At 51.5% G+C, this 26,218-nt stretch overlaps 1 protein-coding gene across 4 annotated transcripts; it reads right to left on the reverse strand.

Moving 5' to 3' along the window:
- Positions 1-294: 294 nt before the first annotated feature.
- On the reverse strand, positions 295-26,037 carry CCDC61 (coiled-coil domain containing 61). Of its 4 annotated transcripts, none has more exons than XM_058706437.1 (14): positions 25,942-26,037; positions 17,538-17,696; positions 17,203-17,285; positions 12,966-13,123; positions 11,790-11,951; positions 3,454-3,664; positions 3,275-3,357; positions 2,382-2,551; positions 2,183-2,259; positions 1,707-1,848; positions 1,538-1,616; positions 1,309-1,360; positions 746-821; positions 295-637 (listed from the first exon to the last, which is right to left on the reverse strand). In XM_058706437.1, the coding sequence occupies exons 2-14, from the start codon at positions 17,683-17,685 to the stop codon at positions 540-542; spliced, it is 1,539 nt and encodes a 512-aa protein (XP_058562420.1). In that variant the 5' UTR covers positions 17,686-17,696; positions 25,942-26,037; the 3' UTR covers positions 295-539. The 4 variants fall into 4 exon arrangements, with proteins under 4 accessions (XP_058562420.1, XP_058562419.1, XP_058562418.1 ...); XM_058706436.1 differs by lacking the exon at positions 25,942-26,037 and adding an exon at positions 21,597-22,110; XM_058706435.1 differs by lacking the exon at positions 25,942-26,037 and adding an exon at positions 21,291-21,424.
- Between the last annotated feature and the right edge of the window lie 181 nt (positions 26,038-26,218).

The raw sequence follows: 26,218 nt of genomic DNA on the forward strand, positions 1-26,218 counted from the left end.
GGGGGGTCCTGTGGGGGCAGTGGACCATGCTCCAGGACACCCCTTCTCTACCACTCGGCCAAAGGGATCCTGCGCAGTTATCTCCGCTTGTACCTACCCCTTTGGGGATGAGCTGCTCACTACCATACCTAAGGTCCGCCCTTTTGTTGCTTTAGGGAGCATGGAAGTTTTTCCTGCCCCTGAACTTCCCAGTCATAGGCGCGCCTAGAAATACACCCAGGTCCCAATGACACCCCTCGCCCAATCCTCATTTCCCCCCGCTCCAGCCCCACGCTTCGGTCACACGCTGAAGGATCCCAAGGACAAATATGTTTATTTACAAAATGCACACCCCCTCCCTCCGCCCCCCAGCCTGCAATGCACGGGAGAGAGGGAGGGGTCAGGGCCTCACACACGGGAGACCCCAGGAGCACCAGCAGGGGAGGAGCCTGAGCCGGGCCGGAAGGACCCGCCAGCCCCGCCCCTCCACACCGAATGCAGCAGTGGGGGTGGGGGGGGGTGGGGGGGGGGGGTGGAGGGGCAGTACTCCCTGCCCAAGGTCACGACCTTGTGTCCAGACGGTTCATGTATTCCTGCAAGGCCTTCAGGCGGGCGTCTATTTCCGCCATGTCCGCTGCCTGGTGGTCCGAGCTGTACTCTGTGAGAGCAGGTGAGAGGGGTGGGTGTAGGGGCTGTGAGGGTCCAATATGCTGTCCTCAGACTGTGGGGCAGGGGGAGGGGGGGACACGTGGAGTCCCAGGCTCACCTTTGATAGGGACCCAGCCCCCCGAATTAGCCGGGCGTCTCTGACGGCGGCCGCGATCCAGAGGGGTGGACTTTTGCTGCAGGAGGAGGCACGAGAGGGGGTTAGGGACCCTCCCTCTAGTCCTGCCCCCCAAGTCCACTGGAAGTTCTGAACCCGAGGGTCTCAAAAAATAAGGGCTGACACCCACTGGCCACTTACTGGATGCAAAATCACCTCCCGGGAGCTTCACCAGAAAGAACCCTCTGAGGTGAAGATGATTACCATCCCCATTTAATTGATCAAAGACACTGAGGCTGAGGGACACACAGGTGATAGGAAGGGGGCGGGGCCGGTTTTAAGACCTTTCATTGGAGGCCAGGGCTGGTGCCCTTGGCCACCATCATCTGCCCCCACCCCACGCCCACCCTCCCCTCCGACCCAAGGCTCAAAACATTCGCCACCAGAAGCGTTTCGGAGCCACCCCTGCCCACCTGATTCCCCCACAATGGAATCACGGAGGAAAGGGGCTTCTGGGAGGTTCATGCCGCCCCCTCCCCCTCCAGGGTCTGGGGAAAGACACTCACCGTATTGGACCCACTCCAGGTTGTGGGGCTGGGAGGCTTCCCGCGGCGAACGCTGACGGGAGACGGTAATCAAGGACCGACCCGAGAAGCCTCCGGCACCTCCCACCTCGCCCTCCCAACGTGGTTTCAAGGCTCCAGCCTCCATCACCCAATTTCCCTGCAAAAGCCTCTTTCCAGCCTCCCCGGACACCCGTTTGGAGGCGGTCTCTTCCCCCAGCCCAAGTTTTACCCTCTAGGGAGGGATTCAGAGAAATCCTCAAACTCGCTGCAGGAGCTGGCGGACGAGCAGCGGCTGCGGAGACTGTCCACTAGAGGGAGAAAGAGAGCGTAAGTCTCAGGCGCTCGCCCGGGGCGCCCAGCCCGCCTGCGGGCCCCCCCGCGCTCTGCAGCCCAGTTACCCGAGGAGCTGCGGTGTCGCGAGCGGTTGGCCGCGTCCCCTCGGCCGGTCACGGCGGCGGGCGGCCGAGTCTGGCGCGACCAGGAGACGGACGGCCCGTCGCCGCTTCCTCCGCTGCCCCGTCGGTTCCGCTGCTGCTGCTGCTGCTGCTGCCTGCGGAACCGCAAAGGAGACGCTCACCTGGCCGCCCAGCTAGTGCCAGGAAAGGCGTCGCTGCGCCCCTACGGGTCGCAGCCCGGGGCCAGTGACTCCGTTGAGGTCACGCGGCCTATGTAAGGAAGAGGCACGCGGACACGCAGACCAGGTGGTGGTGGGAGACAAGGAAGCAGGGCGGGTGGGGGGAAGGGTCAGGAGCGGAGGTGGAGTTCAGGTGCAAAGCAGGAGCAGGAAGGGGAGAGACGGAGCAGGTGACAGGTGATGGGAGACCGCGATGGATGAGGGCACAGGTCAGCGGGCCAGTAAAGGACCAGGGACTAACTTCATCTTGATCTCTCTCTGCTTCTTCTCCTTGGCTTTCACAAAGGCCGTGGGGTCGAAACGGGGCACGCGACCACCTAGGATGGGGTAGGAGAGTGTGCAGAGAAGAGGCTGGGGTCACAGGATCACGCCTCCACAGCTCTAGTCCATTCCCCCTCCTCCCACAGGCAGGGCAGGGCAGGGCCCGGCCGGCACAGACCTGTGGGTGAAGGCGAGGGGCGGACGGGGCGGCCTCGACCCCGGCTCCCCCGACCGCTCTCCCGGGAAGAAGAGCGGGCGGCACCGCGACCACGAGATGTGGAGCGCTCCCGCGACGACGAAGCCCGATCCTCCCGCACCCGGGGCGGCACCACCGGCGGAGTCTGTCTCCTGGGAGCGCAGGACCCACTGTCAGTTTCCCGCCAGCCAGCTCCTATCTCAACTCCTATCTCAAGCCTCTTCTCGGATCACACCAACTCCGAACTTTCTGGTCCATCCCACCATCAACTCCCAGACATTCACGCCCTTGCACACGACCCTCACAGACACCTTACCTTGTCCCAGGCTCCCGCCCCTCTCGGAGCCCCAGAGAGCGCCCCAGAAGAACCCGTCTGTCACTTCCCTGCATCCTAACAAACCCCCTTCACCGGGACCCTTCTTCCTGAGCTCTCCCACCGCTCCCTAGAAATCCCTTCCAAAATTCCGTCACCCACCGCAATAAGTAACAGCAGACATCAACCAGATCCCCACCCGCGGGGCCACAACCTTTCACCGTGTGGCCACGCCCTTTCGCTCTACGGGATAGCCTCAGGGCCCACCCCTTCCCAATCTCCAGGCCCAGCCTCCTGACACACGCTTCAAGCCCTGCCCATCTCCCCACAGACTCCGCCCACCACGTCTAACTCAGCCCCACGCGGTCCATTAGATTCCTCCCACCGCTCCGTCCCCGCCCACTCTCGGCCTCCCCACTCAAGCCCCGCCCACACGCCCTGGGCCCCGCCCTCCCCCCTCGACTCCACACCTCCTCCCCAGGCTCCGCCCGTCCAGGCCTAAGCACCCCTGCAGCCCCGTCCCGGCTCCAAGACCCCGCCCACCCCAGACCGCGCCCCTCACCCCCTCTTGTACACCGCCAGCTGGCTGTTCACGGTCCTCAGCCGGGCGCGCAGGCTACGCTCCGACGCCTTCACCTCCTCCAGCTGCCGGGGGAGAACAGGGGCGCGAGGGCCCAGACTGAGGCCGAGGTCCACGCCCCAGCGGCCACCCCCGGCCCGCCGGCCGCCCCGCCCCCTCACCTCCTTGGCCAGGCGCCGGCAATCCTGGCTGCGGCGGCCCACCCCGCGGTGTCCGAGGCCCCGCTCTTGCCGAAGCTCCAGCTCCAGGCCGCGGACGAGCCCACGCAGCGCCTCAGCCTCCTGGCGCGCCGCCCTCCCGGCCAGAGCCTCCTCTCGAGATCGGCCCAGCTGGGCCTCCAGCTCGCGCTTCTCCGATGCCAGGCGTGAAACCCTGGGGGAAGAGGGTAGAGGGAGGACGACAGAGTCGGGAGGGAGGGCGTGCACGATCCTATCATCCTCACTTCTCCATGGGTGCGGGCACGAACCATTTCACCTGCTCCAGGAACCGGGAATGCAGCCCCGCCACTCCAGCCGCCCCCACGGCCCCGTAGTCTCTCTTCCCACGGGAGGAGGAACATGGCCATCCATCCCGCGGCGAGGACACAGCCCTGTGAGATCTAATTCCAAAATAAGTCATCAATCTGCCCTTCTCTGTACCCTGAGAGCCTAGCCCTGAGTTCCTGGCCTTACATTGTCTCCCACGCCCCCACCCCTGGCCTCCCAGCCATCACCGCCTCCTCTTCACCAGAAGATTCTTTGTAAAATGCAAATGCGATCGGGTCACTACGGTGCTCAAAACCTTCCTTGAGAAAAAGATGTACACACAAGGCTATTCATTGCAGCACTATTTCTTTTTTAAGTTTATTTATTTTTGAGAGAGACAGAGACAGCGGGAGCAGGGGAGGGCCAGAGAGAGACAGGGGGAGAGAGAGAGAGAGAGAGAGAGAGAGAGAGAGAGAGAGAGAATCCTAAACGGACTCCTCGCTGTCAGTGCAGAGCCAGGGGTGGGGCTCGAACCCACGGTTCGAACCCAGGAAACCTCGAGCTCATGACTTGAGCCAAAATGGAAAGTCCAACACTTAACTGACTGAGCCACCAGGGGCCCCAGCACTATTTTGTAATGTTTATTTATTTATTTTGACGGGGGGGGGGGGGGAGGGGGAGGGTCAGAGGGTCAGAGAGAGAGGTAGAGAGAATCCCAAGCAACTTCCATGCTGTCAGTGTGGAACCAGAAGGGGAACTCTATCTCACCAACCCTGAGATCATTACCTGAGCAGAAATTAAGAGTCGGAGGCTTAGCCGACAGAGCCACCCAGGCGCCCCGCAGCCCTATTTATAATAGCAAAAGAGTAGAAATAACCAAAATGTATACCAACAGAAAGTAAGCTGAATTTCTATGATACAGCCACTGAACTCAGTACCACACAACTAGAAAAAGGAAGGAGAAAGAGCTCTATATCCTGTCGCCAAGTGATGGCCAGGATAGAAGTTTAAAAACAGGGCTGAGGGGCACCTGGGTGGCTCAGTCGGTTAAGCGTCCAGCTTTGGCTCAGGTCATGATCTCGCGGTCTGTGGGTTCGAGCCCCGCGTCGGGCTCCGTGCTGACAGCTCAGAGCCTGGAGCCTGTTTCAGATTCTATGTCTCCCTCTTCCTCTGACCCTCCCCTGTTCATGCTCTCTCTCTCTCTCTCTCTGTCTCAAAAATAAATAAATATTTTTAAAAAAAAATTTTTAATAAAATAAAATAAAAAAATAAAAACAGGGCTGAACAATGTTTAATACGTCTCTTTATGCAAAAGAAAAGAGGGGAATTATAAATCATATTATGTTCACATTTTCAAAAATATGTAAGGATAAATCAAAACTTAAAAAAAAATAGCTTACCTATCAGGGAGAAACCAGTGGCAACAGGGACACAAGTTGGACCCCACTAAATGTACCTTCTTAGTTGTTTTTTTTTTTTTTAATTTTCATTTTTATTCAGTAACCTCCATGCCCAATATGGGGCTTGAAGTCAAGACCCTGAGACCAAGAGTCGCATGCCCTACTGACTGAGCCAGCCAGGTACCCCCGTACCTTCTTTTTCAGTTTTGACTTTGGAACTCTGAAAATATTGTATTTAAATAAATTTTAAGAAATCAACCCCTAAAACTTTTATTTTTTTTTAATGTTTATTTATTTTTGCCAGAGAGATGGAGACAGAGCATGAGCGGGGGAGGGGCAGAGAGAGAGAGAGAGAGAGGGAGACACAGAATCCGAAGCAGGTTCCAGGCTCATGACCCATCAGCACAGAGCCCGATGCGGGGCTCGAACTCACAGACTGCGAGATCATGACCTGAGCCCAAGTCGGACGCCCAACCGGCTGAGCCACCCAGGTGCCCCAACCCCTACAACTTTTAAAAGAAACTCGCTCAAATAGATCTAATTGGGTGTAAAAGTTGGCGGCATATTGGAGAATTATGTCAAGTGGCAAAAACAAAACAAAAATAACGTGGGGTGCCCGGGTGGCTGTCAGTTAAGCGTCCGACTTGGGCTCGGGTTATGATCTCAGGGTTCATGGGAGGCTGCTTCGGATTCTCTGTCTCCTTCTCTCTCTGCCCCTCCCCCACTCGTGCTCTGTCTCTCAATAATAAATAAACGTTAAAAATTTTTTAAAAAAAGATCCTCTCACTCTCTCTCTCACTCTCTTTCTCTCCTTCTGCCCCTCTCCCCCACTAGTGCTCTTTCTCTCTATAAAATGAAATAAAATGGAATGAAATGAAGTAAAATGAAATGAAATTAATTTAGGACCTTGAGATGGGGAGATTAACTTGGATTATCAGAGTGGGCCCTAAATACAATCACAAGTATCCTTACTGGGGTGCCTGGGAGGCTCAGTCAGTTAAGCATCCTACTTTGGCTCAGGTCATGATCCCGCAGTTTACAGGTTCGAGCCTTGCGTCAGGCTCTGTGCTGACAGCTCAGAGCCCGGAGCCTGCTTCGGATTCTGTGTCTCCCTCTCTCTCTGCCCCTCCCTGGCTCGCACTCTGTCTATCTCTCTCAAAAACAAATTAAAACATTAAATTAAAAAAAAAATTATAATAACCATAAGTGTCCTTATAAAAGAAAGGTCGAGGAAGATTAGACACAGAAGAGGAGAAGGCAATCTGACCACAGAGGCAGAGAGTGGAGTGATGTGGAATGATGGCAGGCAGCAGAAGCTGAAAGATGGAAGAAACAGATTCTCTGCTAGAGCCTCTTGCGGGGGACCATTGCCCAGCTGACACCTTGATCTCAGCCCCAGTGATTTCAGATTTCTGGCCTCCAGAACTGTAAGAGAATAAATCTCGGCTGTTATAAAGCACCAAGTTTGTGGTGATTTGTCACAGCAGCCATAGGAAACCAACATAGCATCAGTTAAGTTTAAATTCATGACTTCAAAAGGATAGTAAAAGCAAAACAAGATTCATTGAACTTCAGGGAGGATTTGAAGGAAGCAACTCGTTATTCTGACAAAAGTTAAGTAAAGGGGAAAAAACACAAGCTTTAATCATGCCTTTCTCATAGGAAATATATCTCAGGGAAACCAAATAACTGATGAGAGAGAATGCGTTTCTTTATTGAAAACTTTCAGCTAACAAAAGCAAAAAAAACTACAGAATTAGATCATTACCATTAACCAACCCCTGATGAAAAATCTATCTAGCTACTGATCATCAGTAACTACTAAAACTATATATTAGGGGCGCCTGGGTGGCTCAGTCAGTTGGGCGTTTGACTTCAGCTTGGGTTGTGATCTCGCTGTCCACGGTTTCGAGCTCTGCATCAGGCTCTGTGCTGACAGCTCAGAGCCCGGAGCCTGCTTCGGATTCTGTGTCTCCCTCTCTCTCTGCTCCTCCCCCATTCATACTCTATCTCTCTTTGTCTCTCAAAAAATAAGTAAACGTTAAAAAAAGAAAACATTAAAAAAAATAAACTTAAAAAACTTTTTTTAATCTTAAAAAAAAACTATATATTGACAGTTGTTGTCACTTTGCAAGTTTAAATCAATTAGGGATCTGAAAAACACATAGATGCCTACATTTTTGGCAAAACACTGAATTTATCCTTTACAATCCAGAACAAGGCAAGGATGCCACATATCACTGCTTCTTCTCAACACTGTACTGGTGATCCTCACCAATGCAATAAGGCAAGAAAAAGAAATGAAAGATAAGGATTAAGAAAGAATTAACAAAACAGTCATTTGCAGATGAAATGATTATAAACATTAAACATCAAAGGAAATCTACAAATTATTAGAAATAATAAGAAAGCTGGTGGAAGTTACTAGACACAAAATCAACATCTACAGTTAGGGAGGTCTAGGAGGCTCAGTCTCAGTCGCACTGATGGTGCAGAGCCTGCTTGGGATTTTCTCTCTCTCTCTCTCTCTCTCTCTCTCTCTCTCTGCTCCTCCCGTGCATGTTCTGTCTCTCTCTCAAAATAAATAAAAATAAACTTTAAAACTTTTTTGAAAAACACAATTATATAAACATCTATATCGTTTATATTTAAATAAACCATTAAAAAAAATCACCCAAAGATAGGAAAAGAATCTAACAAAAGTATGATAGAATAACATCATTCAGACATTAAATGAGACCTAAATAAATACCAAGGTATATTGTTTATATATTGGAGTACTCACTATTTTTTTAAGGAGGTTCCATGCCCAGTGTGAAACCAAATGCGAGACTTGAACTCACGACTCTGAGATCAAGACCTGAGCTGAGATCAAGAGTCGGAAGCTCAACCAAGTGAGCCACCCAGGCATCCTGTGGAATACTCACTATTTATACAGATTTCAGCTTTCCTTAAATTGTTCTATAGATTCAATGCAATACCAATAAAAATTCTAACAAGTTATGGGGCACCTGGCTGGCTCAGTCACTGGAGCATCCAACTCTTGGTCTCAGGGTTGTGAGTTTGAGAGCCATATTGGGTGTAGAGATTAGTTTATAAAAAAATAAAATCGCAAGCCTATTATTCTAAAAAAAAAAAATCCAACAAGTTTTATGTTTTTGTATTGAAAAACCTATTGATTCTGAAATTTATAAAGAAATGCAAATTTCCAAAAATAACCAAAAAATTCTTAAACTGGAAAAACACAAGTCGGAAGACTTGCTCTACCCAGTATGTCTAATTAGAAAGCTACAATACCTCTAACCTACATATATTACACACACACACACATACACACACATTATTTGTGATAAAGGTGACAATGACGACACAGTAGGGAAAGGATACTCTTTTCAATAAATGTCATTGGACTGATTGACTGGCCATGTGAAAAAAATATGAAAGAGCCTCTACCTCCCCCAAAATCGATTTCAGGTGGATTGTAGACATAAATGTGAAAAGGAAAAGACAAAAAATTATAGAAGACGATATAGGACAAGATCTTCATGATATTGGGAGAGAAGGATTCTAAGGCAAGACATAACAATTACTAACTTCAGAGAAAAAAACGTATAAATTAGTCTACATCCACAATTAAGAACATCTATTTATCAAAAGACACTATTAAGAGAGTGAAAAGGCCAGCTGTAGAGGGCAAGGAGGTGTCTGAAATACATAACATCAACAAGGGGCTCGTCTCCAGACTGTATAAAGAGCTCCTGGAAATCAGTAAGAAATAGATGACAAAAGGAAAATAGATACGACAGGTGAACAGGCAACTGACAAAAGAGGAAATCCAAATGGCTACTTAAATATATGAAACACTGCTCAACCTCTTGGTAATTAAGTGAATGCAAATGAAAACTACCAAGAGGTACTGACTGGGCTGACGGGAACTTCATAAGAAGGACTCAGATCTCAACCTCAGAACTCATCAGCCCCCAACGCCACCTGACAGTAGGCAAGTACATGGCACCCCCAAGGAAGGTGTCTTGCCAGAGACCTAAATCTGATTAGCCTCTAGCTTTAACAGTGACTTCACAGGAAATACAGGGGACAGAGGAATACACTGACCATGGAGATAAAACGAAGTATTTACAGAGGAAATCTGATGTCTGGGATTCGCTTCTCGGGGAGAGGAGGGTGTGGATCAAACAAGAAGGGCAAAATGTAGAACACCGTTGAATCTGGGGCACAAATACTTGTGCATCCTGCTTCTGTCTACTGTGTGTGCTTGGAATTTTTCCTAATAAAAAACTTCTTAAAATCTGTAGCTCCCCCACCCTCTCCCAGGAGCTCCCCATTTGATTCCCCCCTCCTCGCCTCTCCTCCCACCTTCCTCTCCCGTGCTGCGTCAGCCAAGCTTCTCTTTACAGATCCAAGTCCCTCCTCCTGCAACACTTTCTCTCATCCTTTAAATGTCACATCCGCTGTCCCCAGCCAGGCTAGGTCATGTCCCTCTGTTCTCTGCTCTCATGCTCTCTGTACATTTCCTTCCTATAGTACCAGTCATTGTAGAGTTGGCATTTATCAGTATGATTATCTGTCTTCTGTCTGGATCCTTACTCCAGCTGTCTGGTCACCGTGAGGGAACCTGAATTCTGTGGTCGGGCTGTGTCCAACTCTACTCCACTTATTACGAGCTGGGTGACCTTGAGCAGTAGCACCTCACATCTCTGGGAAGTGGAACAATAATAACAATACCTACGTATAAAGTTGTATAAGAATCTACAGAGTGCTTGGACCATATCTGGCACTGAGTAAGGGCTCTAGAAACATTAACTCAGGCCAGGCAGTGTGCCTGGCACACAGTATGAACTGGATAAACACTGGATGGATAGATGGATGGATGGATGGATGGATGGATGGATGGATGGATGGATAGATGGATGAATGAATCTTGGAGTCTTCCCAAACTCCCTCACTACAGTTAGGAAGAGGAAGTTGGGAAGAGGAAGAAGCCACCAACCAGCTGTAGGATCTCAAGCCATCCTCTCTGGTTCTGGTTGGCTCTGAGCGACAGAGGGCGCCACGCTGTGGCCAGTCCGGGAAATGCATACATCCACACACACCAGAGAGGCCAGAGGGTAGATCCTGAGGACGAAGTGAGGAAAACACTTATCCTGCTTCCCAGCAATGTACAGCCAGGCTCTTCCAGGAAGACCCACAGGGCTCTCCAGCCCCAGGGGCCCCCACCTCCTCCCTGTCAGCCCTGAACACTTAGCCCTGGCCTAGCGGCCTAGCAGCCACCAACATAACACAACAGCTACAGAAACAAAGGGGGCTTGGTGCTGGCTGCACGGATTCAAAATCTAGCCTGGCTATATATTATCTACTGTGTGACCTGGGGCAAGTTCTCTAACCTCTCTGGGCCTCAGTTGCCTCCTCTGTAAAATGGGGGCAAGAGCAATGTCTACCTTGCAAGGATTAAAAAACTTAAGTCACGAAGGGGCACCTGGGTGGCTCAGTCGGTTGGGCGTCCGGCTCTTGATTTCGGCTCAGGTCATGATCTCACGGTTCATGGGATCAAGCCCTGAGCTGGGCTCAGCACTGATAACGTGGAGCCTGTTTGGGATCCATTTTCCCTCTCACTCAGTCCTCCCCTGGCACGCTCTCTCTCTCAAAATAAACAAACATTTAAAAATAAATAAAAATTTAAAATTGAAATGAAAAATTAAAAAAAAATAAAGAATAATAAAAATAATTAAAAATTAAGTAACAAAGCACTGAGCAGAATCCTTGGCACACAGTTAAATGCTCTATAAATGTCAGCTACGGTTATAATTATCATTGTTCTTACAAAAATTTTATTTGCCCTTCCCAATGGGCGGGACTTCCTCCAGGTGGCAACGGCGTCCTGGATTCAGCACGCCACAGGGCACAGCATGCAGCAGGCACTCGGTAAATATGCCAAAAAGCCTTTGCTCTCTTCACTTTACTCTGCCAGCCCCCGTGTTTTCACCACATCCAACCAAACACAAAGCCTTTGCACATGCCGTTCCCTCTGCCTAGAACACTCTTCCCCACTCGCTTCACCTGACTCACCCCAAGACCCCAGCAGGTTCCTATTCAGCCTCCTAGAGCACAGACTCCCTTTTCTGCCTAATCCCATCTCTGCTAGCAATGCTATTCCCAGGTGGTTATGTGATCAACGTCCATCTGCCCCCTGGGCTGGCCACAACGTGAAGGGCAGGGAGGGGGCCAGCACAAAAGAGGCGCTGAATATAGCCCCACCTCCACCGTCTTTGCACATGCTGTTCCCTTTGCCTGGAACGCCTCTCCCGTACCAGGCAGGCTCCAGTCTCCCCTCTGGGCTTCCCAAACTCCATCCACTGGGTATCTTCACTGTCTACAGACAGAGCTATCTCCCCCACTGGACCTGGAGTCCCAGGAGGGCAGGGCCAGGATTGGATGAATCATTGCTGTGTCCCCAGCACCACCCAGCACAAGGCAGGCACAGAAGAGGGGCTCGGAATAAATGTTTGGTGAACAAGGGACCACCACCCTTCCAATAGTGCTGAGCATAGGGCCAGGCAGTGACTGATGGGATGCCTCCTCCCTCCAGCCCCAACCGCATTCGCCTCCCGGACTCACTGTTCCCTCAGGTGCCAGATCTCAGTCTCCCTGGTGTCCCGAGCATCCTGGCCGTCCAGCCCTCGAAGGCGGCCCAGCTCCTCCTTCAGTGAGCGGATGATGCCCTGCAGGACCACAGGGTCCGGCTTGCCCTGGTACGGGAGGGGCAGCGGGTAGTGAATCCTGAGGAAGATTAGAACCGTGGCATCTCAGAGGCCAAGAATCCACCCGAGGGTAACTACCAGACCCTGAGAGCCTTCGAGCAGGAAAATGCACAATTCCAAAAACCTCACATTCCTAGAGGCTTAAGTTCTAAATGCAACTTCCAGCCCCCTCCCTGCGCCCAGATCCCTTGCACCAGCTGGCCGTCCCTGAGACTCCCTTCTAGAGCAATGTTGGAACCCCTGGCATTGATGGGCCGGGTGCAGTCCGAATTAACTTGCTCATCACACGCTGCTGGTGGAGTGAAAACTGATATCACGTTATTTACCACCAAGCAGTCCTAATTCGATTCCACAGGGGTTGATTCTAAATGGCCTGATCTGCGTCACCGCTTAGCAGAGGAAAGGTAGGGCACCTTGATTAACGGCCATCCCACCAGACGCTATGCTCATAGGACTGACAACTTCCCATTAGAAAATCCGGGAGCGATTATCAAATGGGGCAGATGCTATCCCCTGGCTACCCAACGGCCATTGCCAGCTCCCTCCTCCCTTGCTGCCTCCCACTGTACAGGCTAAAGAGCCAGGCATTGATTTTAGCAGCATCCCCGGCCCATGACCACTTGTGGCCAAATATTAGGGAAAGGCCACAAGACCATTTCTGGCCAGATATGATAGGAAATCTATTGGGCATCTTGTAGGAACACTTCTATTTTCCTGATTAAAAACAAAAACAAAAGCAGTAGATGCGATTAGCAAGTACAGCCCAGTTCTCTTCCTCTTGCTTTGATACAGAAGCCACGCCTGGAGGGCCAGCAGCCATTTTGTGACCTTGAGGAGATAAGGATGAGGTCCAAAAGCCAACACTTCAAGGATGACAAAAAAGGAATAACACAATACCAAACCATACAAACCCCAACAGTGAAGATTCCAAAGGCACCTCCCCCACCCCGCCCTCAGGGTTTTCTGAGTTCTAACTACACCCTCTCCTACCCACCCACCAGCCTGAGCCTGGAGCCAAGTCCTTTATCCCCACCTGTCAAACTCCACAGAGTAGATGAGGATCAGATAGCGCTTGGAGTTGAGCTGGGCTGATCTTGAGGCCAAAGGGCCTGGGCGGCCCCCCATCTTGCGATTCCGCAGGGACTCCAGGTCTGTGTAGGTCAGCAGGTCAAGGGTGACCGACTCACTGCTCTGTTGGAAGAGGACGGGAGGAATGGCCAGGCCCGGAGCACACAACCCCCAAAGCCAGGCCACGCCCCATCCATTCGTTGGGCTAGTGGGGCCTTTCCGACACTGAGACAGATGACCAGGATGGCCCTGCCCCAGGGGCTGGCAAAGGACACCAGAGGGAGAAACTGGTAAGAACCTAAATGCTCAACCATGGAGGAGAGCTTAGTGCTGTGGCTCTCCAAGTGTTGTCCAAAGGCCCCTGGGGGTCCCCGAGACCCTTTCAGGGAATCCACGAGGCCAAGACAATTTTCCTAATAATACTGTCATGGGCCCTTTTTTGCTGTGTTGACATTCTTGATGTTCAAAGACTTTCCTTGGGGAGATCGGTGAGGATATTAACAAATGTGACTTCCTGATACCGGATAATGAAATGTGTCAACACTCGGAAGGTCTACATAACGCAGCGAACCATATTTTCCAAATGACCGGTGCATGATATGATAAAATGGGCAAAAGATCCAAGCAAAGTTCAAGGTACATCAATAGAGTTTAATGTAATGTAAAACAAAAAGTTCATTGATATGCTCTCGGACTCCACACTGCGACAAACCTTTGAGAGATGACCACCTGTGCCGATTTAATACGTTAGCAAAGAAGGATGGGCACCATTATCTGATAAAAGCAATTAAAGGGGGCGCCTGGGTGGCTCGGTCGGTTAAGCGGCCGACTTCGGCTCAGGTCACGATCTCGCGGTCCGTGAGTTCGAGCCCCGCGTCGGGCTCTGGGCTGACAGCTCAGAGCCTGGAGCCTGTTTCGGATTCTGTGTCTCCCTCTCTCTCTGCCCCTCCCCTGTTCACGCTCTGTCTCTCTCTGTCTCGAAAATAAATAAACGTTAAAAAAAAATTTTTTTTTAAATCAATTAAAGGACTCCCTTTCCCACTGCGTATCTAGGTGAGGGAGATTTTCCTGCATATACTTCAACCAAAACATATCACAGCAAAGGTGCCTGGGTGGCTCAGTCGGTTAAGCATCTGACTTCAGCTCAGGTGATGATCTCACGCTGGTGAGTTCCAGCCCCTCACAGGGCTTTCTGCTGTCACCGCAGAGTCTGTGCTTCAGAGCCTCTGTCCCCCTCTCTCTCTGCCCCTCCCCCACTTGTACTTTCTCAAAAATAAACATAAACAAAAAAAACCACATCGCAACAGACTGAATGCAGAAGCACATATAAGAATCTAGCAGTTTTCAGGGCGCCTGGGAGGCTCAGTTGGTTAAGCATCTGACTCCTGAGTTCCGCTCAGGTTATGATCTCATGGTCTGGGAGTCTGAGCCTCTCCTCAGGTTCTGTGCTGACAGTGTGGAGCCTGCTTGGGATTTTGTCTCCCTCTCTCTCTGCCCTTCCCCTGCCTGCATGCGTGCACTCTCTCTCTCTCTCAAAATAAATAAAAATTTTTAAACTAAAAAAAAAAAAATCTAGCAGTTTTCTATTAAGCAAGGCATTAAACAGATTTGCAAAAATGTAAAACCATGCTGTATTTCCTACTAACTTATTTTGTCTTAGAAAATGTATTTTTTCATTAAAATGTTATTTAATTTAACACATAACAGGCTTATTATGGCTATTTTAAGTGAACTCATAAATATCTTGAAGTTATTCTCAGTTTTAATTTATAAAACAACTTAATTTACAATACGGCAAACAGGGGCGCCTGGGTGGCTCAGTCGGTTAAGCGTCCGACTTCAGCTCAGGTCACGATCTCACCGTCCGTGAGTTCGAGCCCCGCGTCGGGCTCTGGGCTAATGGTTCAGAGCCTGGAGCCTGCTTCCGATTCTGTGTCTCCCTCTCTCTCTGCCCCTCCCCCGTTCATGCTCTGTCTCTCTCTGTCTCAAAAATAAATAAACATTAAAAAAAAATTAAAAAAAAAAAAAACAATACGGCAAACAAATATTGATAGAAAAAGCCTGCATAAACAAAAGCTCTTTGATGGCCTCAATAATTTTTAAGACCACAAAGGGGCCATGATACAAAAAACGGGGTTACATAAATCATGCTGAATGAGCGTAGCAGAATACTAAGCAACCACTAACAAGGATGACAAACTCACAATTTGATGACAATAATAAAAATAGACAATATCTATAAAGCACTTATTACGAGCCAGACGCCATTCTAAGGTTTATACACAGAACTTATTTAATCTTCACAACGCTGTGAAACAGGGACTGCTTTATCCCCCATGACAGATAGGAAAACTAAGGCATGAAGGGGAAGTAACTGGCCCAGGGCTCCCAGCTAGTAAGCGGCAGTGATGAGTCTGACTTCAGAATTCATGCTCTTGACCATTGTGCTATTCTGCCTACACATACACATGAAGTGCTAACAGTCTGGAGTAGGGGAGATAAAGGGGATTATAAGAGACTGTCAGTTTCAGGGCACCTAGGTGGCTCAGTCAGTTAAGCAGCTGACTTCAGCTCAGGTCATGATTACACGGTTCATGAATTCAAGCCCTGTGTGGGCCTCCGTGCTGACAGCTCAGAGCCTGGAGCCCGCTTCGAATTCTGTGTCTCCCTCTCTCTCTGCCTCCCCTGTTCGTGCTAGGTCTCTTTCTCTATCAAAACTAAATAAACATTAAATAAAAAAAATAAGAAGGGTGCCTGGGTGGCTCAGTCAGTTGAGCGTCCAACTTCGGCTCATGTCATGATCGTTCGGTTCATGGGTTCAAACCCCACATCAGGGTCTGTGCTGACAGCTCAGAGCCTGGAGTCTGCTTCAGTTTCTGTGTCTCCCTCTCTCTCTGCCCCTACCCCACTCATGCCCTGTCTCTGTGTGTCTCTCTCTCTCTCTCTCTCAAAAATAACCAAAACATTTAAAAAAAATAATAAGAAAGAAAGACGGTCAGTTTCTAAGTCACACACTTTAATATGTGAGTGCAAATATCTATAATCAGAGAAATAATGTAGGTCATAGTTTTAAAATGCCTAAATAGCACCCTTGCCACTCCAACGTCCAACCTGCTCCCCCCCCCCCCACTGTCAATACTTCTAACTACTTGACGTTACACATTTTTTCAATTTTCTGTTTCTCCCACTAGAATGTCCATTTCATAAAGGACAGGAATTTTATCTCTTGTGTTTAGTGCCGTATCCCAATGTCTATCACAGTGCCTGGCACACTATAAATGCTCAGTAAATTACATGAATGAGTAGCTATACTCACTGATGTGACTAAATTTTTATGAAATATCATTTAATCTTTTACTTTTTTAACTTTTTAAGTTTATTTATTTATTTTGAGAGAGACAGAGACAGCATGAGTGGGGGAGGGGCAGAGAGCGAGAGCAAGAGAAAGAGAGAATCTCAAGCAGGCTCCACGCTGTCAGCACAGAGCCCGAGGTGGGGCTTGAACTCACAAAACTACAGGATCGTGACCTGAGCCAAAACCAAGAGTCGGAGGCTTAACCGCCTCATGTGGTTTAATCTTTTCAAAGCAGGTTACAGAGGGGTGCCTGGGTGGCTCAGTCGGTTAAGCGTCTGACTTCAGCTTGGGTCACGATCTGGCAGTTCATGGGTTCGAGCCCTGCATCAGGCTCTGTGCTGGCAGCCCATAGCCTGGAGCCTGCTTTGGATTCTGTGTCTCCCTCTCTCTCTGCCCCTCTCCCACTCGCCCCTGTCTCTCTCCCTCAAAAATAAACATTAAAAAAAACAACAACAACTTTAAAAGCAGGTTACAGAATACTTTGGGAAATATATCAACTATATAAAATTATACATCTGCAAGTACACACACACACACACACACACACACACACACTTTCACAAGTAAACAGAGAAGTGGTGAAATGGCTGGAGTGATTTTCACCAAAATATTAACAGGAATGAGTGTCAGTAGAGTGATTCTTCCTTTCTTCTTGACATTCCTCTGTGACAGGAATTTTCCACATTAGAGTAACCATCACTAGAATCAGAATAAACCACTTACATTTGGGAAAGAAGAAGAAGACAGGCCTGTCCCTTTAAGGAAAGAGACGGTAGCCGGCCTTGCATCCGTCAAATGGGCATCCACCTCCCCGGGGATCCACCCTTAGCTCCCAACCTGCCCCTACCTGGGTGAGAGCCGACTCCAGCATGTTACAGAAGATGCTGAACTGTTTGAAGTTCCCTGTCTTGTGAGTCAGATCTTCGATGACTGGGTAGAGAGAAAAGTCCTTCCTGAAGTCTGACCACCTGCCCAGCCCAAGAGCAACGCATCCAAGCTTCCAAACTTGCCCCCCCCTCCAGGGCCTCTGGCCTGAGGGACGAGCCCTCCACCCCCACCCCACCTTAGGGAGTCTGGTCGGGTAGAAGACGCAGATGGGCGGGTTCCCGGTTGACCTCATCTTCCGGGAGAAGGTGATCCCAGGGGAGGACAGGTGAAACCACCCCAGGCAGGCACACTCACAGCTGGCATCGAACTCGCCCCGCCACTGGTCAGCCGTCATCCGGTCCTCCACCTCCAGCTCTAGTACCTGCCCAGACACCACCACCCGCACGGCATGCTCCACACCCCGGAAGACACAGTCCACCTGCAGGCCGGCTGGCTGGTCCATGGCCAGTGTCGCTGGAGAAGGGATGAAACAGAGACCCAGAGGGGCTGAGAGGCCAGGCTCCAAGGCCGGAAGGCCAAGAATTCATATCCTGGCTTCACCCTTCGCCGGCTTTGACACCTTAGGAAAGCGATTGCCTCTCTGTGCCTCAATCTCCTCATCCAGAAAACGGGTATAATAATGGAATCTACCGCAGAGTCTTGTCATGATCATTAAATTGCAAAATCCACATAAAAACACTTAGAACTGTGTCCATGCCCCGCGCGTGCTGGCTGACAGGATATATGATTTCCAACAAGAGAATCGTGATTAATACACTGATATTAATTTATTAATCCTTATGCTCATTATCTATTAATCAGTCACTCATTCATTCAAACGTTTGTGGAGAAAACTCAAGCTACAAAGGGAGACAGAGAGTACTGAGGTCAGGCAGAGCAGATATAAAATTTTTATTTTATTATTTTTTTTTTTAGAGAGAGAGAGCGCGCATGCGAGCAGGAGAAAGGGACAGGGGGGAGTGGGGGGGAGGAGAGAGGGAGGGAGAGAAACAGACTCTTAAGCAGGCTCCACACTCAGAGCAGAGCCTGAATCAGGGCTCAATCCCATGACCCTTGGATCATGACCTGAGTCAAAATCAAGAGTCAGACGCTCAACCAACTGAGCCACCCAGGCACCTCCAGGCAGGGTAGATTTTTTTTTTTTTTTTTTTTAGTTAAAAAAAATTTTTTTTAACGTTTTTATTTATTTTTGAGACAGAGAGAGACAGAGCATGAACGGGGGAGGGTCACAGAGAGAGGGAGGCACAGAATCTGAAACAGGCTCCAGGCTCTGAGCTGTCAGCACAGAGCCCGACGCGGGGCTCGAACTCACGGACCGTGAGATCGTGACCTGAGCCGAAGTCGGACGCTTAACCGACCGAGCCACCCAGGCGCCCCTTTTTTTTAGTTTTTAAAGTCTATTTATTTATTTTTTGAGAGAGACAGAGACAGCGCAAATGGGGGAGGGGCAGAGAGAGGAGAGAGGATCCCAAGCAGGCTCTGCGCTGCCACAGAGACTGACGAGGGGCTCGAACTCTGAAACCACTCTTAGCCAATAGGGCTTACTCAGCCCTCTTCTCTTAGCCAATAGGGCTACTACTCGCTGTTAGTTCTATGGAGTGGAGGTCAGGGTCAGATCTGTGCGTTTGGCGTGGATTTTAGGGAGAGCCCCAGGTTGCCTGAGCTCGTATCTAGCTTCAGGTATGTGCACAGACACGGGCAAGTTACTTAATCTCTCTTGGACCCAGATTCCTTCTCTTTAAAGCACATGCTCTCCTGGGTGCTGGGGATACCATGAGAAACCAGATTTCGCCCCTACCCTCAAGAGGGCGGCAGCAGTCAGAGGTATAAAAATGTCACACACACACACACACACACACACACACACACACACACACACACAAGTTGGGGGTAGGGCTCCTGGGCGGCTCAGTCGGTTAGGTGCAGACTTCCGCTCAGGTCACGATCTCATGGTTCGTGAGTTCGAGCCTGGCACCGGGCTCAGTGCTGACAGCTCAGAGCCTGGAGCTTGTTTCAGATTCTGTGTCTCCCTCTCTGTCCCTCCCCCACTCGTGCTCTGTCTGTCTGTCTCTCTCTCTCTCAAAAATCAAACATTTTTAAAAATGTCCACACAAAAAAAAGTTGACTAGTGGGAAAAAAGGAGACGCTGGGGGTAGGGGTTGCTTTTGTAGCTAAGGTAGCCAGGGAAGGGCTCTCTGAGCAGACGCCTGGAGAGGGGTAAGGAGAGGCCAGGGGAGGGCTCCACGGTGGGATGTTCCTGGTTTATTCTAAGAACAGCAAGGTAAGCGTGAGGGACGGAGAGAGGGGTAAGTGATGAGATGAGAGAAATACCGGGCCAGATGATGTTCATGCAGGCCTCTGTAAGCCCATAGGAGGATAACAGGGCTCATGTCCTCGGATTGGTGTAAGGATTAAACGACTTAATCCTGATAAAATCCTTGGACAAATCAAGCAATGCCTGACACAGGGCAAGCACTCAATACACACCGGCATTATTATTATTATTATTATTATTATTATTATTAGTTGTGTTGTGTCTTGAAAGGCAGTACAGAAACAAGGCAAGTCCATTTTCTCCTCAGTGTACAGATGGGGAAACTGAGGCTCGGCAGAAACCCACAGCTGCCCCAGGGACAGAGCTACCCAGGACTGCCCCCAACCCAGATCACGGGGACCCCTCCAATGCCTGGTCTCCTCCTCTCCCCCGCAACCTTTGCTCCGCGTCATACTCTCCCCCAAAAAGTCTTCCTAAAGGCTGATATTGGAAAATATAACATTTATGAGGCCAGAAAATGATGAGCCCTGAAACTCTAGGCCAGAGGTCTTTAACCTTTTTAGGAGTCTTTGTGCCTTTGATAGCCTAATGAGATCTCTGAACTCCCCCCAGACAAATGAATAACCAACCCTTGGCGAGTAATTTCAAGGGCTCCCAGAATACCACCCTGAGGCCCATCCACAGATCCCCTTTCTCAAAGGCCCAAGGACAACCGCCAAAGCCCCAGACATCCTGGCAGGCACCTCTGACTCTAGACCCAAGTTCATAAATTTATTTGGGGGGGGGGGGCTCTCTCGAGTTTGGAACTGGCTGATGGAATCGAGAGACCTCTTCCCCCTGAAAATCCATACTCTCACAATTGGGCACTTTCACATTCTCTAGAGTTTCAGAGGTGGGGTTAATAATCCCTGACCCATGGGCAAACAAACAGCTACACATTTCAACGTAATCCTGCCCCCCCCCCCCACCCCGCCCCTCGGTCCTCCGCGCGAGTGCCAGGCAGCGCTGGCCCTGCCCCGCCCGGTGCCCTGGGCCCCGCCCTCCGGCCCCGCCCCTCCGGCTCCGCGAACCAATCAGTAGTCGCGCCATTCCGGTTACCAAGGCGTTGGAGGTACCGGCAGAACCCCGTAGGAGCCTTAACAGCTTCACCGCCCCACTCACCGCCCGGCTCGCTGTACCAAACTCCAGGGAGGAGACAGAGGAGTAAAGGGGCCCGTCCCATCCCATCTCCACCACCAACCCAGCCCTGCTCTCCTCCCCCACTCCCCCACAGAAGCTCCCCATTCTCTTCCCGAGAATAGCAGCCCTTCCCTAAACCACGGAGCCTTTCCTCATCCAACTGCCGTGAAGTCATTAGCCTCCGGCTCAGTCCCCAGATATTAAGCCCCTGAATATTCTCCCGGAATTCCACTGTTCCCTTACACACACCTGCCCCCCGCACCTCCACAAACTTCGCCCGCTCCCCTCTTCTCGGCCTGATGGGAGCACCCATGCCACCTCCACATTCCTTTCCAGACCCCAACTCCCCATCTGGGGATTCTGAGCCTGGAGATTCCGGACTCCCTTCCCCTCCCCGCTGCAGAACCTCCCTCCCTCCATTTTCCAGCCTCACCCCTCCTACCACATTCCGGAAACCAGCCCTCTTCACTCCCTTCCCCATGTCCCTTACTGCCATGCGGCTCTCCAAGATGGGGGGCGGGATGGGCCACATTCCCCCTCTCCGTACATCAGCCCCCAAGTTCTCCTGGGGTCCCCCCCCCCCCATATTTTACCTGAATTTTGCTCCCTCCTGTTATTCCGCCTGGATTCTGCCTGCATATTTGCCCAAGGTTCTACTCCACAGTGAGGATCTACCCCATTTTCAGCCTGTCTTACTTTCCCCCGTATTTCACCTGGATTCTGATCCCTCCCAAATTCTATGTAACCCCCCTCTTCCCCCCCACACACACATTTTCCATCTCCCTTCCCTGCAGAGCCTTCCCTGAACACCCTGCCTACGCCCCCCCCCCCCACCAATTCTGGGATTCTCCAGACCCCGAGCCCCTCCCTCCTTCCCACCCCCCACCTTGTCCTTCTACCTGCATCCTTCATCCTTGCTCTGTGACCAGTGGCCCATCCTGGTTGCTGGTTTCATTCCAGTCCCAAGACTCTTCCTGGCTCCTCTTCTCCGCCTCAGCTTCCCGACCCTGCATTCGAGGCCCCGCCCCCCGCCAACCCGTGACGTCAGCCCTTCAACCTTGCGCGCTCCGCGTGGACACCCCAGCACCCCACTCGGGCCCACACAGCTGACCCCACTTCTCGGGTCTCACGACCTCAAGGCTTCAGCACACACGCACATGCGCACAAGCCCCCTCAACTTTCCGACCCCAGCCCTCTCCCTCCTGTCTTTCACTAAGATGACTCCCCTCTCCGCTTCCAGGGTCACACCCTGGCTCCTCCCCCTCCCAACAGCGCTCCCCGGATATTCCAGATTTCACAGCCCTCGCCCTACGGTGGGGGTGGGAGCCAAGACAAATCCACATCACCATCTCCCACACAACACAGGGGTAAATCACCAGCTCTGGCAGCCCCCACCCCGGGTGGTTATTTCCACCCTCTCCGCAGCGCCCTCCTGCCCCCACCACCACACGTTCCAGCCTGGCCATGACCTAGCCGGCCTCTCCTACGCAGTGTACCCCCCCCCCCCCCCCGCCCCACCTCACATACTATACACACCGGCCTGGCCCCGCCCCCATTCTAAGCTCACCTCACCGCCCAGTGGGTGAATTTGAGCTGGCTAGAACTCCCCTCCCTTCGCCCGGCGCTCCCGCAGAATATAGACCAGAGCCTTCCACACTGTCCCCCTGGAACACATAAACACGAAAGGCTTCTGGGACTCCCCAGGATCCACACCTCCACAGCGCACACCGCAGCCCATCACCACCCCGTGGGGTATCCAAATCCCCACACCCCCCCGCCACTATCCCTCAAAGGCTTTTTGCCTTAGATAAGGACGATGCACACCGATCAACCAGTGACTCATCCTTTAATTCTGCTCTCTGGCAGCTGCTGTAACCATCCCCCATTTTACGGAGGACGAAACTGAGGCTTGCCCAGAATCCTGCAGCGAGGGAAAGGCACACCAGACCCCCTACACATTACCCAGCTACCCTTCCCGGACCACCTTCTGCTTCCTCCCATAAGTCCCTGCTCCTTTCCCTCCCAGCACCAAGCCTTCTGGGTGGTCTCGTATCTTAAGCATGACACACAGGGACTCCTGGCCTCAGCTCCCATCCCACCACCTGCCCACAGTGTGACCCAGGGCAAGGCACTTAGCCTTTCTGGGCCTTTTCCCATCAGTCAAGTGGGGATAATAAGAGCTCCCATCTCACACAGGGTGACCGTGGGGATTAATACATGGAAGGAGGTTCGAACAGTGCCTGGCTTTCGGTCAGCTGTTTACCATCTGTGCAACTAGCTGATGATTAGTTGACAGACTAGAAACCCAAGATTTTGATCATTCCTGGGTCTTCAGCACCGTGGGCCTGGCACAGATCAGGGGCTACTTTATGCAAGATGCCAGGAAAACGGGGTTGTAGGTACTGGATGCAGCCGAGGTCTTGTCCTCTCAGCTCACCCCTTGTCGCCAGGTCCCAGCTCCAATGTCCACTCCTGCAGGAAGCCCTCCCTGACCCCCAGGCTAGGTGAGGAGCTGTCTCAACCACCAGGCTCCCCAGCACTGCCCAGCAGAGGGCCAGCCACAGAGGGGAAGGTTAACGATGAGACAGCTCCTGTCCAAGCTCTGAACTGGTTTCTCCGAGGGCTGCAGGTGGTTGATGACAATGCGGGATCTTGGGCATGGCCCCAAATCGGCAGAAACAGAACTTCTGGGGGGAGGGGGTGGGCCCAGGAATCTGCATTTCCCACAAGCTCCCCCAGCACTGAGATCTGAGACCTTACACCCCTGGACGCCACAGTCTTCCCAGTTTATTACCCCATCTTGACCCCACCACCCCACCCAAGACTCTCCCAATACCACAGGGAGCCCCCCCCCCCAAGAAATGATAGAGATGATGGTAGATTATAAGTAACGCTTTTTAAAGCATCTGTGGGCGGGGCGCCTGGGTGGCTCAGTCGGTTAAGCGTCCGACTTCAGCTCAGGTCACGATCTCACGGTCCGTGAGTTCGAGCCCCGCGTCGGCCTCTGGGCTGATGGCTCAGAGCCTGGAGCCTGCTTCCGATTCTGTGTCTCCCTCTCTCTCTGCCCCTCCCCGGTTCATGCTCTGTTTCTCTCTGTCTCAAAAATAAATAAACGTTAAAAGAAATTAAAAAAAATAATAATAAAGCGTCTCCCTCTCTCTCTGCCCCTCCCCCGTTCATGCTCTGTCTCTCTCTGTCTCAAAAATAAATAAACGTTAAAAAAAATTTTTTTTTTTAAATAAAGCATCTGTGGACACTTCTAGGTGCTGAGTTCTATACTCTTATGAGGCAAACACTCTATCACTCTAGTGGGGGGTGGGAGTCTAAGAAGCCAGTGGATATAAACAAACACAAATATATGTTGGGTAGGAGTCAGTGTTACCAAGGAAAACAAAACCAGGTGATGACGGGCCGGGGAGTAACAGGGGCCAGTTTCGCTTGGGTGGTCAGCGGAGGCCTGTCTGTGGATTTGACATCTGAACAGAGACCTGAAGGAGGTGAGGGAGAAGCCACGTAGACATCTGGAGAGTATGCGATCCTGGCAGGGGAGAGCAAGGACATTCCCCGGGTGGGAAGTTTGGTATGTATGAGGAACAATGAGGAGGCCAGGGTGGCTGAAGCCGTGTGAACAAGGGAGAATGGCAGGAGTTGAGGGCAGAGTGGAGGGGGAGCTGGAGCCGGTGGGGGCACTACAAGCTTGGCAATGACTTCTACTGCGTGAGGTGAGAGCTATGGGGGTGTCTTGACCAGGGAACACCATGATCTGACTTGTGTTTTAACAGGAACCTCCAACGGGGGGGGGGGGGGGGGGGGGGGTCGGGGCGGGTCAAGGGCAGAGGCAAGGAGCCCAGCAAGGAGGCCACTGCAACAGACCAGACAAGAGCAGGTGATGGCCCGGATCAAAGCAGTAGCAAGGGAGGTGGTGAGATATGGATGGATTCTGGAAGTGCTTTGAAGATAGGCCCATGAGATGTGCCGATTGACAGACGGCATGTGGGCACTGGAAAAGGGAGAGTCAAGGACAATTCCGAGGTTTTTGTCCTGAGTACCCGAAAGGATGGAACGGACATCAGCTGGGTTTGAAGACTGAAAGGGGGAAATACAAGCTTGATTGGGGACAAGTTTCGAAAGCATGTATGTCAGTTGGACCTCCAAGTAGAGAAGAGTCGGCCGTTGGACACATGAGTCTGGAGTTCAGGGGAGAGATCCAGACTGCAGACAGGCATTTGGAGACATCATTATATAAAGAGCATGTGAAGCCAAGAGACTGGGTGAGGCCACTAGGTGGGAGATATAGACAAGTAAGAGATGAGGTCGCCCTAACGATGATAAAACTGAGGCACAGAAGGTTAAACAATTGGCCCAAAGACACCGTGACGGTCAGTGGCAGGGCCAGGGGCAAAGCCAGCATTTAAACTCAGGCAGCCCCAGGGGCGCCTGGGTGGCGCAGTCGGTTAAGCGTCCGACTTCAGCCAGGTCACGATCTCGCGGCCCGTGAGTTCGAGCCCCGCGTCGGGCTCTGGGCCGATGGCTCGGAGCCTGGAGCCTGTTTCCGATTCTGTGTCTCCCTCTCTCTCTGCCCCTCCCCCGTTCATGCTCTGTCTCTCTCTGTCCCAAAAATAAATAAAAAAACGTTGAAAAAAAAAAAAAAATTTAAACTCAGGCAGCCCCAACTCCGGACCCCACACTCTTAACCACTGGTAGGGTTGTTAAGAACTTTCAGAGTTAATTCATTCAAAACCTGGCACATGGTAAGCCCTCAACAAACGCTACGTGTATCGATCACATGCCTTCACACCTCGTTAACACACACCTTCATCCCCGGAGTCCTCACTCCTTTCCTCCCTCGATATAGTTCCTCACCTGCCCTCCACCCGAATCAAAGCTTGTCACTCATCGCAAGGACCTCCGCTCCTCCACACTGCGCTGTAATAACCCCTTGCCTTAAAACCTCCCATTAAATCGCAAGGCTACATCACAAGGGCGTTTCTGTATTTTACCACCTGCTGTCGCCTGCTTTACACACTTTCCCCATTAAAGACCCTCCTGAGAAATACAAAACATCTCCCCCACTCATATGCTGCCCTCTGCCTTACAAACACTCATCAAAGCGCCTATCCGTGTTAAAGGTCACCCCCTCTCGACTCTTACACTGCCCGCCGCAGCCCACCTTCCCCCAGAGCATCCCCTCCCCCCAGGATCGCCACCCCGGCCCGCGCACCCGCTACTCCCGCCGCCTCTCACCTTCTCCACAGACACCCCTCCTCGCGAGGGGTTCAACTGCCGAAGCTCCAGCCCCGCCCCAAGATCCGGCCTTCTCGCTTCTGATTGGCCCTGGTTTACTCCCAGCCGAGTTCTCATTAGTCAAAACAGACGCCCGTCACGCCGTGTCCCGCCTCAGAGAAGAGCCCACCCACCAAAGCTTGCAATTGGCCAACTCGGATGAGAGGTTCCTAAATGGGCCGGGTCGTCGGTCTTCTCTCCAATCTTTACTGGCTAATTACTACTGCCAGTCATACAA

The sequence above is a fragment of the Neofelis nebulosa genome, chromosome 17 (assembly GCF_028018385.1).
Source record: "Neofelis nebulosa isolate mNeoNeb1 chromosome 17, mNeoNeb1.pri, whole genome shotgun sequence".
NCBI classification, from domain to species: domain Eukaryota; kingdom Metazoa; phylum Chordata; class Mammalia; order Carnivora; family Felidae; genus Neofelis; species Neofelis nebulosa.

Coding starts and splice junctions, on each gene's coding strand:
- CCDC61 (XM_058706435.1), bottom strand. CDS start 21,336: ATGCAGGCAGAATCCAGGCGGAATAACAGGAGGGAGCAAAATTCAG. Junction 3,665..11,789: donor ATCTGGCACCTGAGGGAACA/GTGAGTCCGGGA, acceptor CTCTTCCCCCAG/GGTTTCACGCCTGGCATCGG. Junction 1,617..1,706: donor GCGACACCGCAGCTCCTCGG/GTAACTGGGCTG, acceptor TTCTCCCTCTAG/TGGACAGTCTCCGCAGCCGC.